Raw genomic sequence first — 19016 nt, 5'->3', positions numbered from 1 at the left:
GACTGAAATGACTAAGGACAAACTAAGGCTAGAGAGATAAAGGTATCTTATATGCCTCAGCCCTCAAGGAAAGTCCAGACAGATCCCAAATCCTATATAAAATTAAAAATAGCAGAATTTCATGAATAGAAATCCTGTTCTTGGGAAGGAATGATGCTAAAGCTGAAACTCCAGTACTTTGGCCACCTCATGCGAAGAGTTGACTCATTGGAAAAGACTCTGATGCTGGGAAGGATTGGGGGCAGGAGGAGAAGGGGACGACCGAGGATGAGATGGCTGGATGGCATCACTGACTCGATGGATGTGAGTCTGAGTGAACCACGGGAGTTGGTAATGGACAGGGAGGCCTGGCGTGCTGCAATTCATGGGGTTGCAAAGAGTCGGACATGACTGAGTAACTGAACTGAACTTTTATAAAAGTAGAATTTTTATTGTGCTCCAGGCAAATAATGAAGCTAATCTGTAAAGACTTGTGATAATTCTTTCTCCAATCAACAAATCCAGTCTGAATACTCTTTTATGACAGTCCAACAAACTAGAGAGAAATTTAGCTGTGTATTATTCTCTAGCATATATGTATAGCATATGCATATGCTATATATATATATATATATATATATGATTTGTTATTATTTTTAAAGCCTACCTCCACAGAGAACTTTACAGTAACTGAAGGAATTCAATCAACAGCAGACAGGTGCAGCACTGTGTATGAAGAATCATGAAGAAGTTAGTTCATGGACCAAGTAAGCTACAAAAAATCAAAGAAAAAGAAAAAAGGAAGAGAAACAGAGCTTTTCACTTTAGATGTCCCAAAGTTATAGAAAGAACAACAGATGTCAGAATTTTAAAGTTAAATACATATGATTTGAAGGAAAGCAAAAAAAAAAAAAAAATAGCATTATCTGGAAATCTTCATAAATTGAATACTACTTCCAAATAATTTAAATTAATAAAGCAAAACACTTCAGATAATGAAGACACAAGTGCCACATGATTGACTAACATATTAATCTTTTAGTAGAAACCATGATAAAATAACCTATGAAGATGTTAGATAAACTATCACAATTAAGTAAAAATAACTTTTTTAAACAAAGAGGCAAAATTTCAAAACATGCATTAAAATTCAGTCATGTTTCAGCAGGATTTATAAATATACTTCTTTAATGCTCTTACTCCTGAATTTGGGATGTTGTATTATGAACAACTTGTTACTTTGTGATTAATATTGCATCATTTCCTAGTATTTCTATCTGTCTGCACAGTCACCCAAGCCCCCTGCAAGCAAAGGAATGTATTTGTTGGTTGAGTGACCAAAAGCAATGACACAACTTACAGCTATGAACTATGGATCCTAAGTCAGTGTTGTGTAAGAGTCCCCTGGAGGACTTTTAAAAAGAGATTCCTGAATCCTACCTCAGATTTTTGGAATTAGAATCCCTGAGGCTTAGAAACCTCTGTTTACAGAACAATCTGCAGATGCGTCTGATGCATAGACAGATTAAACAGACTAGAGCTGTGGATTTAGAACTCTGTTCTGAAGTCTTAAAATACTCAAGAAACACCTGTTTCAACCAGAACAATCCCATTTTTATCTATTTTATGTATCTGTTGTGTTTCTTAAAAACCTGAAAACAACAGGGCAAAATGAACCCATCCATATGAGACTTAAACTCATGATTCTGGCATCATAACTGTCCTAATCCAAAGGGAGATCAGCCTAGGCAGATAGAAAGACCAGGATTGGTGGACACAGAGTATTTGTTAATGCCAAAAGAAAAACTTTAACAAAGCAGTTCCATGATCCATACACTTACTCATTGCAACTTAAAAGAACTTATTCAATACATGTCTGAACTGCATAAGTGGAAAAAACTTATTTATATATACACATCTACATACGGGGGGCAGAGACAGCAGTAGATCTGGGAAGGTGTTCTCCAGAAACTGATCACCCTAGGAGAAAGATGATCAGCATGAACACCTGGGTACTGCTTCTCCCTGACACAAGGTCTGGATCCTTTAAACCTCTTTCAGGTGCTTTCCCTAATCTACTCTAACCTAGAAAACTACGTCACATCTTGTGGAGAAAGGCAGGGGAAGAAGGCTGGTTTCCTCCTCCTCATCTGTCCTCGGATATTCCCCTGAAGGACTGGCTCCATATATTCTGACCTTCTGAAATCCTCCATTTCAACCACCCTACCTAATATTCCCACTGGAAATTAGATCTGAGACAGCCAACCTGGCTGACATGATCTCAATAGGCTATTTTATCAAATGCACACGTTTTACTTACCTGTCTGAATACACAAGCTAAGCAGGAGATGAACTGAGTAAGAAGCCAGGAGAGCGACTATCAGCAGCAAGAAACTAAAACATAAAAGAGTACATGGTCAAATTTGTCCCCTAAAAGTTTCCTTTTTATGGTATTTCACTGAAAAAACTTTTTTTTTTTTTCACATTCAAACGGTCATGTGTATGAGTGCTAAGTTGCTTCAGCCATGTTTGATTCTTTGTGACTCTATGGACTGTAGCCCTCAAGGCTCCTCTGTCTTCTCTCCAACTTAAGAGAAGTAAGTTTCAGTTGGGAAATCCCATTGTCTTTTTTCTTTACTCTATCCCTCCCCTTTTAACGATGCATTGCTGTTGTTTAGTCATTTAAGTCATGTCCAACTCTTGCAACCCTATGGACTGTAGCCCTCCAGGCTCCTCTGTCCATGAGATTCTCCAGGCAAGAATACTGGAGTGGGTTGCCATTCCCTCTTCCAGGGGATCTTCCCAACCCAGGGATCGAATCCACGTGTCTTACATCCCCTGCATTGTCAGGTGAGTTCTTTACTGCTGAGCCATCTGGGAAGCCCTCAGTGATGAGTGCCTCCCTATAATTTTGAATAAACACTGCATTTCAGCATCTATTAAACATACTCAACAAAGCAAACCAAAAAAATACAGTTAACACACTTTTAATGACATGATTTGAAAAATGTGTAATGTAATAATTGGGGTCCTCTCACCAAAAGTATGAAAAGAAACTGCATATATAATCCCTTACTTATTCTCAGGAAGATATTGGCAAGACAAGTTTCCAGAGGAGTGCTCCTGAAGCTGAAGACATTCTATCTTTGCAGTCCACTTAATACTTGTGAATAAGTAGCAAAATGGAGAGGTGAGAGTATACTTGTCAACTGATGTCAGAGACCTCACAAAATAAGGTTGGCATCACCAGGTGGAAACTGTGATATGATTCAGCAAGCACCCAATCAGTGGTATATATCTGCATGTGAGATCCTGCAGTAAAAAGTGTGATTTTTCAATTGGAACTAAGAAATAAGTCGTATGATTATGTCTTGCCTGAGGTGTCATACATAGCTTTTAAGTTTTAAAACTATGAAAGTTTGCAAATATATCCCATAATAAAAGCAAGTTGGGTTACTTAAAAGTTGGTTAGCTAACCAAGAAATTCAAAGTAAAAGCAAAAATGATCCTTTATGAGACTGTATTTTAAATTTCATAGGAAAAATAGGTCTGCTTGTACTGACAAAACAAACTTGTTCATTCATTCATTCTATTAAGCATGATGCTCCATGCTAAGGATAAGATCTAGTCCTAAAGGATTTCAGAGTTCAGCGGGGAAAATAACTTGCAAACAGATAATTACACTATAATAAAAGAATGAATATAAAAGTACTATGGAAACACAGAAAAGACAGCAATGTCTTCTGTCTTGGGCAAACTCGCCTATGAGCTGAGTCTTAAAAGATGTAAAGGAATAAACACAGGGTACATGTAACTACTTAACAGGAGGAGAGAAAGAGATGGAGAGAAACTAAAGTATTATATGTATTATTTACAATCACAAAATCACTATAAATAAGCTGCATGACTGATAAACTCTGATTTACTTTGGCTCACTGAACACAACAAATAAGCCACTTGTTAAGGTTATTAAGGAATGTGGATCAAGTTTCTCTTTTTTTAAAAATTAGCCACACTTTGGATTAAAAAAAAAACAAATTATATAGCATCCTTCCAAGCTACAGACTAGCAACAATATAAGAATAAGAAGAACCCCAGAAATAACTAGAAGTTGTATAATACCAAGTTCTACAGCCTATCTCTTTGCTTCTCAATGTACTATCAAAATGAAAAAAAAAAAATAGTAAAATAAGAAAAAAACTCACCTAAATCCAAGGATACCAGTATGAGCCATAACATAAGCTAAGCCAAGGATACCACTTCCCATGATGGCATTCATCAAATTAAACACTGAGAAACCAAATGAAGCACCTCGGGATCTCTGTGTGTGAACTTCCTGTAAGCACACGAATTAATAGAGTTAAGTGTTTGAATGGTGCAGTCCAACTTTGGTCAAGAAATGACTGACAGGTTATGGAGTGTCTCCTAAAATCACAGACATACTGTGACATACTAGTTGCTCAACAACCAACCAGGACCTCGTTTCCTTTCCTTTCCTTCTCACTTCCCACTAGTGCAGCTCCAGGAATTCAGTTTCCTAGGAAAATCATCTCTACCTGCGCAGAGACCCAGTAGGCTTCAGGAAGAAGGCATGACTAACCTTGTGACTGTAAAAGACAGGGTAAAATGGGGGTGGGGACAGGGAGCAGGCAGATGGCCTCAAGCTCACGTGATAACTGAAGAATCCCTGAGTCAGCTTGAGGTTGCTGTAGACAACTGTTGCTCCCCAATAACTAGGACTGCAAAACTAATCTCTATTTATACACTTAATGAATTAAGTCTGCCCAACTGAAAGGATGGGCAGGAATGCCATGCAATGACGATATTGTAAATAGAAGCAATTCACGTTGCTCTAGCGAGGATACGCCTTGAAAACACTCTCCCCTAAAATAGCATTTGGGAATAAAGTCCTAGAAACTGTTACTGCCCTGGGACTTGCGTTAAAGAGCCGAAGTGCCCACTACACAGGTTTTAGGGTCAGGGACGTGCTATGTACTTATTACCAGGCCTCTCACGCTCCTTCACGGCTAAGTATCTCTGTATTAAGATGTTTGAAGTGAAGTGAAGTCGCTCAGTCGTGTCCGACTCTTTGCGACCCCATGGACTGTAGCCTACCAGGCTCCTCTGTCCATGGGATTTTCCAGGCAATAGTCCTGGAGTGGACTGCCATTTCCTTCTCCAGGGGATCTTCCCTACCCAGGGATCGAACCCAGGTCTCCTGCATTGTAGACAGACGCTTAGCAGTCTGAGATGTTTAGGTCCCCAATGACTAAGCTGAGAAAAGCAAAATCTTGTGACTCTTGCAAAAAGCTCACAAGACTGGTGGAAAAAACGAGAAGCCGACAAGGATACCGAGAGCAGTGAGTTACATAACCGGGGGGCTGCTCCCCTAGTGGGGTCCCCTGCCTCCACCTGCTGCTGCTTCTCTTCCACCTGAGCCTGCAGCTTCAGCTTTTCTTTCTAGAACAGGGTAGGCTCCTATCTCATTGATGAACTCCGCCAGATCTCCTCGGAATCTCGGCTGCTGCCTTTGGGGCCCAGGTCCCAAACTACTCCCCTCTCCCCTTGCCATCCCCTTTCTTTTCCCGGTCTTATTTGGCAGTCACTTCAGAACCGGGAGCCAGCGGAGCAAACTTACGTTGCTAAGCAACGGGCTAGACTCTTCCGCCTCCGCCTCTTCAGGCTCTTGGGTAGAGACAAACCAGCCGGGCTCGGCGTTGATGACCCCCGCTGGGACCTCCATGCTGCTCGCTGGTCGACTACCCAGTCCATCCACTAGCTGCTACCCCTGCCCTCCCGCCTGTAGTCGCGCTGGAGGCGGGCCTACGTTCCCGGCCCTTCCGGGTTCCCGTACCTCACCAGGGCCGGGACGAAAGGAGGGATCGACGTGCTGTGGTGACGCTCGCCTCACGGCGGCGAACCTTGATGGTGTCATCGAGGGCCCGCCCACCCGCCGAAGACACGTTTCCGAGCTGTACCAGAGCATGAGGTGAGGGTCTGGTCTTGGAGCCAGCTACGGGGCGACGCCAGGAAATGGGATGGTGACGTTGGTGAAGTGGCGGCCGTGGTGCCCTTGAGAGAGAGTTCGAAGGGGCTGAGGGTCCGGTGGCAGAACCGGTCGGCTCGGCGGCTCTCCGCCTCGCGCTGTCTGGGCGCTAAAACGGCAGGAAGGCGCCCAGCGCCCGGTGCACAGCCGAGGCCTGAGTACGGGGCAGTGAGGGGTGTTTCATCTCTTCAGAACTTTCCGATAGAACCTTTAGCCACATCTTACTTGTGGAAAGCAGAGATTCACTTTAAGTAATTTACCCAAGATCACACATCTGGTTAACTGCTAAACCCAGTTTGAAGCCTGTCAACTTTTTGACAGTTGCTTTACAGGGTTCCTAGGCAGGGCCCTTCCTTAACAGTTCCTTCTTCGTATTCCGGAAGGCAAAATGAATCACTGATACTAATGGGATGTGCATGTAACACTCAGCGAAGTTCCCATCCTAGAAATCCTGAAACCTCTACTTATGGGTAGGACTTGAGGCAGTAAAACATCAGAGACAACATAGAAATAGATTAAGAACGCAGGCCCTGGATTTTAGGCCTTGCTCAACGATTTACAGCAACAAGATTTTGGGTCAATTAACCTATTTCTGAGCTTCAGTTTACACCTTTGCAGAAATGAGAATGCAACACCACACATCTCCCAAGATTGTTACTGTGAGTAAAGCGTTCAGCACAATATCTGACCCAATAAGCTTCCATAAGAATATCCTTTTAAATATTGACATTGGTAAAATTATCAATATAGTGACCATTTCGCTTAGAGATGATCCTTGAACTTAAAATTTCGGCCTTCCAGTCCCAAAATGTTCTGTAGAAAATTGTGGGTGGGGAGGTTTGTTGACTATAGCAAGAGTGATGGATCACTAAACCCTAGTCTAGGCCACAGTGGGGCTGGAAGTATACAGATTTATTATTTACTACTAATAAAAGTCATCCTATCCTGGAGAAATTAATATTACACTTCTCACATACCACTAAAAGTTTTCATCTTTGGCATTTAGCAGGTTATTTGAAACAATTAAAATTTTTATTAAGACTCGTGAACATGTTAAGATAGTTTGTAGCTTTATGGTAGTTGTTTTAATTGAATGCTTTATTTTTAGCTTATTGAAACAATTTGGATTCTCAAGAAGACTTCTCAAAGTGGCAAGCTGTAGAATAACTGAGTCAGCATCACTGGTTCTACTACCTTGGGCATCGTTGATACAGAAGCTTAGCAGAGTACCTGTTATTTTCTTGCTGGATCAAAGAAAAAGATTCTCAACCATGCCTGAAATAGAAACAAATCACAGAGACTCTGAATTGTTTTCCCCACCCTCCGATGTCCGAGGAATGACAGAACTTGATAGAACAGCTTTTAAAAAGACAGTCACCATCCCAGTGCTTAAAGTGAGGAAAGAGGTAGTCAATAAACTGATGCGATCCCTTAAAAGAGCAGCACTGCAGCGCCCAGGCATAAAACGTGTGATTGAAGATCCAGAAGATGAAGAAGGTAGACTAATTATGTTGGATCCCTATAAAATGTTTACCGTTGATTCCTTTGAGAAAGAAGAACTCAGTATTTTAAAGCAGCTGAATGTCAATCCACAAATATCGAAGTATAATTTGGACCTAACTTATGAAAACTTTAAGTCAGAAGAAATCTTGAGAGCTGTGCTTCCTGAAGGTCAAGATGTGACCTCAGGGTTTAGCAGAGTTGGACACATTGCTCACCTGAACCTTCGAGATCATCAACTACCTTACAAGCATTTAATTGGTAGGTGTGTCTTAGTAATAGTCACATATTAGAAACCAATTAGCAAGTTCTAATTTTAGTTTAAAAAAAAGTAAATGCCTATTATAGAAATAGGACATTTTATCATTTTAATTTTAAGCAGGATCTTGAGCTAATACTCTCCTTTGAGGGCCACTTTGGAATAGCCTTCCCAGAGTCATTTGTTGTTGCTGTTTAGTTGCTAAGTCGTGTTCGACTCTTAAGAGATACCATCGACTGTAGCCCACCAGGCTCCCTAGTCCATGGGATTTCCCAGGCAAAAGTACTGGAATGGATTGCCATTTCCTTCTTCAGGGGATCTTCCTGACCCAGGGATCGAACCCACATTTCCTACATTGGCAGGTGAACTCTTTACCACTGAGCCATCAGGGAAGCCCTCCCAGAGTCAAGCAAGCTCTAAATATCAGTTCAAGCTTTTGTGTTTAAAATACATAAGCATTAACTTCAATCACTTGCTTTGGCACAATTCTTTGGCAACTTATCATTTTGGTATCCAGAACTTATTAGTCCTCCAGGACTATGTTGAATGCTAGGTTTCATAAGTTTGAGTGTTTCATAGTCAAAAGGGCAAGACCATGTTTACTCATGCTTTCATCAGTTCAGTTAATTGAGCCTCTTCTATATCGTAGGCACCATACTTTGTTTTTTAGTACTCCTAGCTTTTTAGAGACAACTCTGTAGCCCAGAGTTGAAGCATGGGTCTTTTATTCTTTGGACTAAGAAAGTAGAAGACTAATCAAAATTGCTCTTGTCCTTATGTAAATATTTAATGTCCATGCATTCTCCAGGTTAATATTTTTAATACAGAGTAATTGTCAGAACTTCTGGGAATTATTTTCAGCTTTAAAATGTAGTGCTCAGTGTTTTGCATGGGTAGAATTTCAGAGATGTGCTGTTATGAGTTTACTTTGTTTTTATTGATGAAAGGGACTAATAATGCATAGTGATAACATAATAAATACTTAAGCAGAGCCTTATAATTATGATCTGGTACAAATGTCAAGTCTAGGCTTTCCGTTGAATCACTGCCTGTCCAAACTCAACATTCTTTTAGCACTCTTATTTTATAAACTCGCTCTCGTAAAAGGGCACTCACAGATTGAAAATGAAACATTTTCATACAGAAGTAATTTTAAAGCTTTTACTATAGACCTTTAGAATGTTTTTTTTTAAATTCTTCATTTCAAACTAACTTCTGTACCTTAAAAATTGAGTTCTGATACCTGAAGCAGAACAAGATAAAACAATGATTGGCGATAGTTTGACATTATCATATTCAAAATCAGGTATCTAATTATCAGAGAGAAATTAGACAAATTCCAGTTGGTATTTAAGCGTATTTGTATAAAAAGTCCAGTTCAGTCACTCAGTCATGTCCAACTCTTTGCAACCCCATGGACTGCAGCACGCCAGGCTTCTGTGTCCATCACCAACTCCTGGAGCTTGCTCAAATTCATTTCCATTGAGTCGGTGATGCCATCCAACCATCTCACCCTCTGTCGTCCTCTGTCGTATCTGTATTATGGAGTACTTTATACTTACTTACAAATCAACTTATCTTTCTTTATACAATGAGATAGCATATAGATTCTTGTAATTTTTTTTAAGTGCTGACAAAAATGCAGATTTTTATTATAGGGCATCAATATACCATTGCCAGTGTCTTTTAACCTTTGTAGCTTTTTGTGCTCTGGAAAATATTTGACATAAAGAACAATTTAAGTAAATAAACATTTTATTTAGAGAAAAGTAAAGAATCTATGTTTCTTTTATTTGAAAACATTATTTTGCTGGTATACATTTCCAAAGTGGAAGTATCTATTTTAAATACATAATAAAGCAAACATTTGGTTTGAGGCCAGTGGGGACAGGCTAATGTTTTCTGAGACCATTTGTTTCCATAGTCCTTAATATCTCTTCAATTTTTTAACCAGTTCCCTGGGTCTACCTGTTTGCTTACTGTTGCACTGATACATTTGAGAAGACTAAGTAAAAGACATGGAAAAATATTAGGCAGAACAAGCTCTTCAAAATTTTTTCTTTATAAATGTACCCACATATTTTTTTGTGTTTGCATAGGGGCTGTCAGACATTAACTTTGGTAATCCGTTGAATTTTTAGAACTGCATTCCTCTACACACGCCAGCTTCCCAGGTGGTGCTAGTGGTAAAGAACCCATCTGTCAACGCAGAAGACATAAGAGACCTGAGTTCTATCCCTGGGTTGGAAAAGATCCCCTGGAGGAGGGCATGGCAACCCACTCTAATATTCTTGCCTGGAGAATCCCATGGACAGAGGAGCCTGGTGGGCTACATTCCATTCAGTTGCCAAGAGTAAGACACGACTGAAGCCACTTAGAATGCATGAACACATAGTAGATGCAATTTTTGGCTATAAACCAGAAGAAAATATAGTTCACATCCATTTCATATTTGCAATTTTAGCTTTTATTTTGCAACCAGAAGGCAGTGTTTATCATGATTTCTGTGCTTTTAGGCCAAGTTATGATTGACAAAAATCCAGGAATCACCTCAGCAGTAAATAAAATCAATAATATTGATAATACCTACCGAAATTTTGAAATGGAAGTACTATCTGGAGAGGAGAATATGATGACCAAGGTATGGAATATTTTATTGTCTCCTAATACAGTGTATATCAAGATTAACTTTTGAAATCAGGATAACAGATTAAGAAAATACAATACCCAGTATTGATGAGCATGTGAGACTGTAAGCATTTACATATATTATTGATGGGAAAGCGAAGTCAGGAAGAGTGTATGGTAATATATTGCAATTTTGAATAGATACATCCTTTGACCTAGCACTCCATTTATAGGAAGTTATCTCAAGAATATAACTGGACAAAATTGTAATGATGTACCCAACCAGGGATTGAACCCGTGTCTCCCATGCAGTGGAAGTATGGAATTTTAACCACTAGACACCTACATCATTTTTATAATAATAAATAAACATGATGGAATGAAAATCTAAATATCATCAGTAGATAACTGATTAAATTTTAGGATAATAATACAATGGAATACTCCATCACTGAAGATTATTTAGCTCCATCAGTTCAGTTCAGTTGCTCAGTCGTGTCTGACTCTTTGTGACCCCACAAACTGCAGTACACCAGGCTTCCCTGTCCATCACAAACTCCCTGAGCTTACTCAAACTCATGTCCATTGAATTGGTGATGCCATCCAACCACCTCATCCTCTGTTGTCCCCTTCTCCTACTGCCTTCAATCATTTCCAGCATCAGGGTCTTTTCAAATGAGTCAGTTCTTCACATGTGGCTCTAGGTGAGTGATCACACCATCATGGTTATCTGGGTCATGAAGATCTTTTTTGTATAGTTGTTCTGTGTATTCTTGCCACCTCTTCTTAATATCTTCTGCTTCTGTTAGGTCCATACCACTTCTGTCCTTTATTGTGCCCATCTTTGCATGAAATGTTCCCTTGGTATCTCTAATTTTCTTGAAGAGATCTCTAGTCTTTCCCATTCTATTATTTTCCTCTGTTTCTTTGCATTGATCACTGAGGAAGGCTTTCTTATCTCTCCTTGCTATTCTTTGGAACTCTGCATTCAAATGGGTATATCTTTCCCATATTAAGTTTCAGACTCTTGAAACTTAATAATATGATCAGAGGATTTGATGTGGTCAGGAGAAAAAAATATGTACAAATTTGGAATTATGGTCCATGAAGAGAAAATATAGATGTCTCTATTAGATTTATAGAACTTAGGAACTTTATGGCCTTTGATTCTTCATCTGTTAAAATAAGGGGCTCAAGATGATAGGTGAGGTTACCGTTCACAAATGTAGTTTTGTTTTCTATTTTCTATCATGTTTATGATAGTCCCCAAAGAAATGCTATAAAGTTTTAATTTTGTTCAAGACTTAGCTTCACTGTAGTTTATCCATGAACACTCAGATTTGGGAAAGGCAAAAACAGGGGAATGATTTATTCTATACACTGGCTCTATTTATAGACATGAAACCTGCCAAGTCCAAGTAACTGTCTAAAAACATAACAAAGTACCTTGAAATTCACTGACACATGATGCATCTATCCTGCCAAACTGAAAACTAAGGAAGGAAAGCATGTTTGCTGTGTGGAAGAGCTGTCTGCAATTTAGCTTCCCACCATGAAGACAGATGTAGTGTGTTGTTTCACCCTAAAGGCTTTTTCCTATCAGGTGACAGGAGATAATATAATTAAGCCAGTCAGTTGGCCTATCTGAAAAATTCCTAGTGTGATCGGGGAGCCACTTTATGATCCTTTAGGATGAGATGGAGAGCTGTTTGGTTTTAAAGAGATGACTTCTCTCATGAAAACATCTAATGCAAGATAGTAACTACCCCCAAGTTTAGCATAACACCAGATTTCTAACCTAAATGCCTTTAAACTCACTGTAATTTGCTCTTAATAGTAGTAAATTTGTAGTAGTAAATGTGTGTATGTGTGAATGCATCTATCAGTGGCTGGAATTTAAGACTAAGCAGTTTAACCAAAACCATAATACTTTTTTCAGGTTCGAGAAAACAATTACACCTATGAATTTGATTTTTCAAAAGTCTATTGGAATCCTCGTCTCTCCACAGAACACAGCCGTATCACAGAACTTCTCAAACCTGGGGATGTCCTATTTGATGTTTTTGCTGGGGTTGGGCCCTTTGCCATTCCAGCAGCAAAGAAAAACTGCACTGTGTTTGCTAATGATCTCAATCCTGAATCCCATAAATGGCTACTGCACAACTGTAAACTAAATAAAGTGGACCAAAAAGTAAAAGTCTTTAACTTGGATGGGAAAGACTTCCTGCAAGGACCAGTCAGAGAAGAGTTAATGCAGCAGCTGGGACCACTGTCAAAAGAAAGAAAACACTCTGTGCACATTGTCATGAATTTGCCAGCAAAGGCTATTGAGTTTCTCAGCGCTTTCAAAGCACTCTTAGATGGACAGCCATGTGGCAGTGAACTCCTTCCCATTGTGCACTGTTACAGCTTTTCCAAAGATGCTAATCCAGCTAAGGATGTTCAGCAACGAGCTGGAACTGTGTTAGGCATCTCCTTAGAGGCATGTAGTTCAGTTCACCTAGTAAGAAATGTGGCCCCTAACAAGGAAATGTTATGCATCACTTTTCAGATTCCTGCTGCTATACTTTACAAGAACCAGACCGTAAATCGAGGTAAGTGATTTCTGGGAAATTAAATGTAAGCTGTAATACTTTTAACATAACTTTCTTGGGCAACATATATATTTTATATTTTTTTAAACTTTGAAATAAATTAATTCTAGTTAGATATTTCAGTTCAAGACCCCTTGCCATTCAACTGTGACTAATTTCTCACAATTTTACAGATTTTATTATGACACACTGTTCATTCTAGTAGGCGGCTATTTCATTAAAATAAATCCACAGGAATGTTACTATTTCATGCATAAGTTGACTACATTAAAAATGTTTAAAATGCCTATATTATTTGCTTTTTAAAAGTTATTTTTAAATGTTAAGTATCTTACATAATATAGGTTTTCTGGATTTGTTACAGACAATCATGAAGATCCACCTCTTAAGCGCCAGAGGACAGATAAAGACTTTTAAGAAGAAAATACACAAATTGCTTCAGTCACTTAATTGGAAATATTTTCTCCCTCTCCCCACTAGACCTTTGTGATAGTGAACTATCATTTACATGATTTCTAATATTTTAGTATTCAGTTACTTTAGTATTGAACCCTTTTATTTTACCCTCGAGGCTTCCCTGGTGGCTCAGATGGTAAAGAATCTGCCTGCAATGCAGGAGACCTAGGTTCGATCCCTGCATCTGGAAGACCCCCTGGAGAAGGGAATGGCAACCCACTCCAGTATTCTTGCCTGGAGAATCCCATGGGCAGAGGTGCCTGGCGGGTTGTAGTCCATGGGTTTGCAAAGAGTCAGACATGACTGAGTGACTAACACAGTCCTATAAATTGGGAATTATCAAATTTAAATTTAAGCCTACTAAATATATTTTGTTTTATAATTTTATCATCATATATATCTAATATTTTATTAGATAAATATGTGTAAATATTGTCTTGGGAAAATAGTTTTTGAAGGTATGATAATTGCATGCTAACTAGGAAAGCACTAATCATTTTACAGTTATCCTTAGTTGAAGAGTGTAGCTAAGTTATATGTAAGTACTCCTATACTATTACTGTTAATATAGAAGTATTAATAACAACAAATGAGATTATTTAGATTAGAGACAGGCAAACTATGTCCAGCAGGCCAAATCTAGTCCACCACCTGTTGTATGGCAAGTAAGCTGAGAATGGTTTTTACACTTTTAAATGATTGGGAAAAAAAAAATGTGTGACATGAAAATTATACGAAATTTGAATTTCAGTGTCCATAAATAAAGTTTTATTGGAACTTATTTTTTATGCTCATTTGTTTACATACTGGCAATGGCTGCCCTCATTGTATAACACCAGAGCTGAGTAGTCAGCTGCAACACAGATGGGATATGATTTTCATCACTTCACATTGCTGCTCAGCACACTACGAATCAGTGACATGGTTATAACGCAACAGCATTTTTTGTGCCACATATATTGCTAAGCTATAACATTTTATTTTACTATTATGAGTGTATATCCATCATTCCAAAACAACAAAAGTGGACATCCATGTTGAGCTTTTAAAGTATGGTAGAGTATGAACATTTTTGATACTGAATTAGATGATAAAGCATCCATAACTGAGCTAAAGTAAAATATACTTTGACATTTCCAAAGAACTACTCATCATCAGTATTTCCAAGTCACAGGCAAGCAACTGTCAGAAAAATTACATATTTAAACTGGACATTTACAGTAGAATTTCCTTATAAAAAATGAAAGTGGGGCTACAACCAAAATAAGTCTCCAAGTGAGTTTTATAAGTCAAGAAAAGAAAATTGTTTACTGATGGAGAGTTAATTGTGTTTGTTTGAAAGCAGCAGTCTTAAGAAATGTGTCCAGAGAAAGCAAGTTTTGTTTAGGACTGTTAGCCTTTTGGCAAGGACAGTTGCCCAAAGAGTTGTGAACACTGGGAGTACCATCAATAGTCAAAACGGTAAATGAGTCCAAGTAGTTGTTTACTCTTGATGAGTTGATAGATGTTTCTAATACAGCTCAGTTCTTGCTTATTTGCGATGTCAATTCTGAATTTGAAGTTACTGAAGAATTAGCCTCTGTGAATACTCTGCATGGAACTATTGGTGAATACTTTCAAAAAAGTTGAGGAAACGAATTCAGTAAAACCTGAAGCAGAATCTGATCTGTTATAACTAATGATGGTAAAAGAAAGTGTGAGGTTAAAAAAAATATCTAGTGGAGAAACTTAAAAGCTTATGAAAATGTAAGGTGTTTAAAACCTATAGTTATTCACTATATTATTCACCAGCAAGTACCTTGCAGTGATATTTGAATCTATCATTTGTTAATGAACCAGTAATATCAATGATAAACTTCATTTGCTTTCATGGACTTTAATCATCCTCAAAGTCCTTCAATTTTGTCTGAAATTGAAGCCAAATTTCCTGACACTCTTAACCTAAGCTTGATTTGCTTAGCAACTGTAAAGTCTGACTGCAATTTTTTCGGTTCATGGCCAAGACTGAAATTTTTCTTAAGAACCAACCTTAAGCACTTCTAAAATACTGAATGTCTTAGGAAGTTAGTTGCTAAAGGCTTGATATTTCTCATATGTATCAACCACAACTACAGGACAAAAGTAACAAATGTGAAACATACTGCAATAGTATGAAATGACTACATTTCTCATCTATCAAAAATTAAGGAACAAGGTTTCCATTCTCACACATATTAGTGGATATATTTTTCTGAGTTCAGCATTTTTGGAAACTTGGTGCAAATGTAAAGAAATTTCCATGTTTCAGAACCCATTTAACTACAACTGAACTTCTTCAACTGGAAGTGATAAATGTATTACTGTAATGACATGCAAAAAGGTAAATACCAAGGGGGGATTAAGAAAAGCCTTCCAAATGAGATACATGCTCCGTTAAAATCACATGTTCCAATATCTGGTAGTATCTGTCTGAAAAGACTTTTTTAAAGATGAAATATGTAAGATCTCATTACATATAACCATTAGCAGGTGACCAATTACAATTCATTTTGATGATGGAACACTTAGAACCCCAACTAAATCTAATTTCCTGCCCCCCACAAAAGCACTATTAAAAATTTGTTGCTGCTGTTTAGTCATTAAGTCATATCTGACTCTTTTCGACCCCATGGACTGTAGTCCGCCAAGCTTCTCTGTCCATGGAATTCCCCAGGCAAGAATACTGGAGTTAACTGCCGTTTCCTTCTCCAGGGGCTCTTCCAGACCCAGGGATCGAACCCAAGTCTCCTGCTTGGCAAGCATCTCCTGCTTGGAAGGCAGATTCTTTACCACTGAGCCACCTGGGAAGCCCACAAAAAAATGTACTCAATAATATTTTGAATTTTGTTAATTTAAAAAACTTTGCCAATTTATTTTATCTCATTTATCTACATAATGGCCTCAGTTTTGCCTCTTGGCCCCAAAAGCCTAAAACACATTTACTCTCTGGTTCTACAGAAACAGTTTGCAGACTCCTGCTCTAAATCATTAACTACAAATTCAAATAACTTTAGCAGCTAATAATATAAACAGATGAAAGCAATACATCATAAGAAGTACAGGTAACAATGCAGGAGATATGAGTTTGATTCCTGGGTCAGGAATTTCCCTGCAGCCCACTGCAGTATTCTTGCCTGGAGAATCCCAGGAACAGAGGATTCCGGCAGGCTACAGTCCATTGGGTCGCAGAGTCAGACACGACTGAGTGACTAAATAGCAACAGCAGCATAGGGAGGTAATGAATTGGAACCTTTATTCCTTATTTAAAGACACTTAAATTATATTGGGGTTCAACCCAACCCATCCTATGCAAAACCTTGGGGGCTAATTCAACCAGGAAGTGCTAATTTGGGACTTCTAATTTTTCTTCCTCTCCCTCCTCTGCAAGTATATGTAGGTCAGGGGTCAGCAAACTTTCTGTAAAGGGCCAGATAGTACTTTAGGCTTTGTAAGGTATAAGGTGGCTTCCCAGGTGGCACAATGGTAAATAATCTGCCTGCTGATGCCAAGAGACGTTGGGTTCAATCCCTGGATCGGGACGATCCCCTGGAGGAGGGCACAGCAACCCATTCCAGTATTCTTCCCTGGAAAATCCCATGGACAGAAGAGCCTGGTAGGCTACAGTCCTGCGGGTCACAAAGAGCTGGACATGACTGAGCACCCATGTGCAAATTATAAGGCCTCTGCTTCTCAGCTCTGCCACAGTAGACAAAAGGTAGCTGCAGACAATACTTAAACACTGCATTTCAAAAAGAAACATTTATGAAAAATTGAAATTTTAAATTCATATGCTTTTCATATGTTAAAAAGTATATTACTCCTTTGGTTTTTCCCAGCCTTGAAAACATACAGACAAGTTTAGCTCATGGAGCATACAGAAACAGGAAGCAGATGGATTCAGCCAAGGTCCTACAGTTTGCCTTCTCCCAGTCTGAAGTGAAGTCACCCAGTCATGTCCGACTCTGCGACCCTGTGGACTGTAGCCTACCAGGCTCCTCTGTCCATGGGATTTTCCAGGCAACAGTACTGGAGTGGATTGCCATTTCCTTCTCCAGGGGATCTTCCCAACCCAGGGATTGAACCCGGGTCTCCCGCATTGTAGACAGATGCTTTAACATCTGAGCCACCAGGGAAGTCCCTAAATGTACACAATAAATTTGCAAGTGGAATAAGAACTTTTTCCTAATACTGTACATCCATGTGCTAGGCTATTAATATTAAGTGTGGGTCAAATGATGTTCTTATTCATACATGCAAAGCAGTAAGATCCATTCAGTCACTCCTTTTGGATGTGATACCTAGTAACTGAATTCTTGGTTAATCCACTAGAAAATCATGGCCAGAACACTCAGTAGATAGACTTTTTAACTTTGTTACTTTTTTTTGACAAGTTTTCTGCCACTTTAGATATTGAAATGATTATCCAAGTCACCTGTTGACAGAATAAAGCGAGAAGTTTAGATCAAATATTTATTGAAAGAAAATAAGGAATACTAAATAATAATACATTACAATTACCATGTAAATGTATTCAATACCATTAGTATCTGCTAAAAAGAGAATGCAGTTAGTAGTCAAATCATGTTTTATGTAATGAAGTCCTGAGAACTTCTATTAAAGATATCAACATGGTTATTTAGTTGATATCACTTATATCCCATATTAGAACTCGATCTGTAAAATTTCCTCAAGGTCTTTAGAAGTTTGTCTGCTCAGACTTGGTTTTACACAGCTGTTGTTTATAAGTCTGACAGTCATCTCCAGGACATGGACTCTGCAGTTTAACCACTTGGGTTCAAACCCAAATTCTGCTCCTTTTAAAATGTACTGACCTTTAGTAGGTTACTTAACCAAAGCATCCCCATTTGTTAAAATGTGGAGATAATACTAGCACTGTTACAAGGATTACTCACAAAGCATGAGGCACAGTGCTTCCCAGATGGTTAACGTTCAGTAGTTGTTTCTGTGTTAGTGTTGTAAAACTTAGGAAATTCATGTAGATGAAAGACTTGTTCACACTTTTGTTTTGGGAGAGTAAATCACTAAGATAGAGGATAATTTCATCAGCATAGAATACTGTTATTTAGTAAATTGTTGCCATTAGGTTATCTTTCACCATTCCCTTTGATCTAATACAGTCAGTTAACAATGTTTAAATTTGACCTGTTGAACAAAGTATGGCAATAGTAAGGGTAAAATATTTACAATGTATCCAGGTGGTGGAATTTAACTGATTTCCCAAATCAGGTGCAGGTAATTTCCACAATAATAAAGTAGGCTCAGAAAAAAAGTTTTGAAAGCCTTTGAAAAATTTTGTTAATAATTAATTCATTCTATTTAAATACATCATACAAGGTACTGAGAATAAATAATAGTATTTATTTTTTAAAGACTGGATACCTTACTTTGGCAGCTGAGTACAGAAAATCCTTAACCACAAGTCCAGTGTTCTCACTATTCTTTGAACAGATTTATGCGTTGTACTTAAAGTGCTAGTCCTCTATCGGGAAAAAACTAATACTGGGGTGGCCAAAAA

General features: G+C 38.5%; 2 protein-coding genes across 2 annotated transcripts in view; one reads left to right on the top strand and one right to left on the bottom strand.

The window, feature by feature from the left end:
* Positions 1-5912, bottom strand: part of SLC38A6 (solute carrier family 38 member 6) — a 65119-nt gene extending 59207 nt beyond the window's left edge. Inside the window, exons 1-3 of the mRNA XM_069596757.1 lie at positions 5618-5912; positions 4185-4315; positions 2300-2373 (exon numbers count right to left, since the gene is read on the bottom strand). Coding sequence (XP_069452858.1) covers positions 2300-2373; positions 4185-4315; positions 5618-5722 — 310 coding nt within the window. The 5' untranslated portion in view covers positions 5723-5912. The remainder of the gene's footprint in view (positions 1-2299; positions 2374-4184; positions 4316-5617) is intronic.
* TRMT5 (tRNA methyltransferase 5) lies at positions 5674-14243 on the top strand. Its single transcript, XM_069596756.1, has 5 exons — positions 5674-5968; positions 7134-7786; positions 10301-10425; positions 12352-13006; positions 13371-14243. Exons 1-5 carry the CDS (start codon positions 5700-5702, stop codon positions 13421-13423), a joined length of 1755 nt encoding a protein of 584 aa, XP_069452857.1. The 5' UTR covers positions 5674-5699; the 3' UTR covers positions 13424-14243.
* The last annotated feature ends 4773 nt before the right edge of the window (positions 14244-19016 follow it).

The sequence above is a fragment of the Ovis canadensis genome, chromosome 7, assembly GCF_042477335.2.
Source record: "Ovis canadensis isolate MfBH-ARS-UI-01 breed Bighorn chromosome 7, ARS-UI_OviCan_v2, whole genome shotgun sequence".
Lineage (NCBI taxonomy): Eukaryota > Metazoa > Chordata > Mammalia > Artiodactyla > Bovidae > Ovis > Ovis canadensis.
This window is presented reverse-complemented; position numbering and strand designations above follow the sequence as displayed.

Bases quoted from the DNA above. Each gene is read 5' to 3' on its own strand.
- TRMT5 (XM_069596756.1), top strand. From the start codon at position 5,700: ATGACCCCCGCTGGGACCTCCATGCTGCTCGCTGGTCGACTACCCAGT. The intron at 7,787-10,300 runs GTAGGTGTGTCT...CTGTGCTTTTAG, and splicing joins ACCTTACAAGCATTTAATTG to GCCAAGTTATGATTGACAAA. The intron at 13,007-13,370 runs GTAAGTGATTTC...GATTTGTTACAG, and splicing joins GAACCAGACCGTAAATCGAG to ACAATCATGAAGATCCACCT.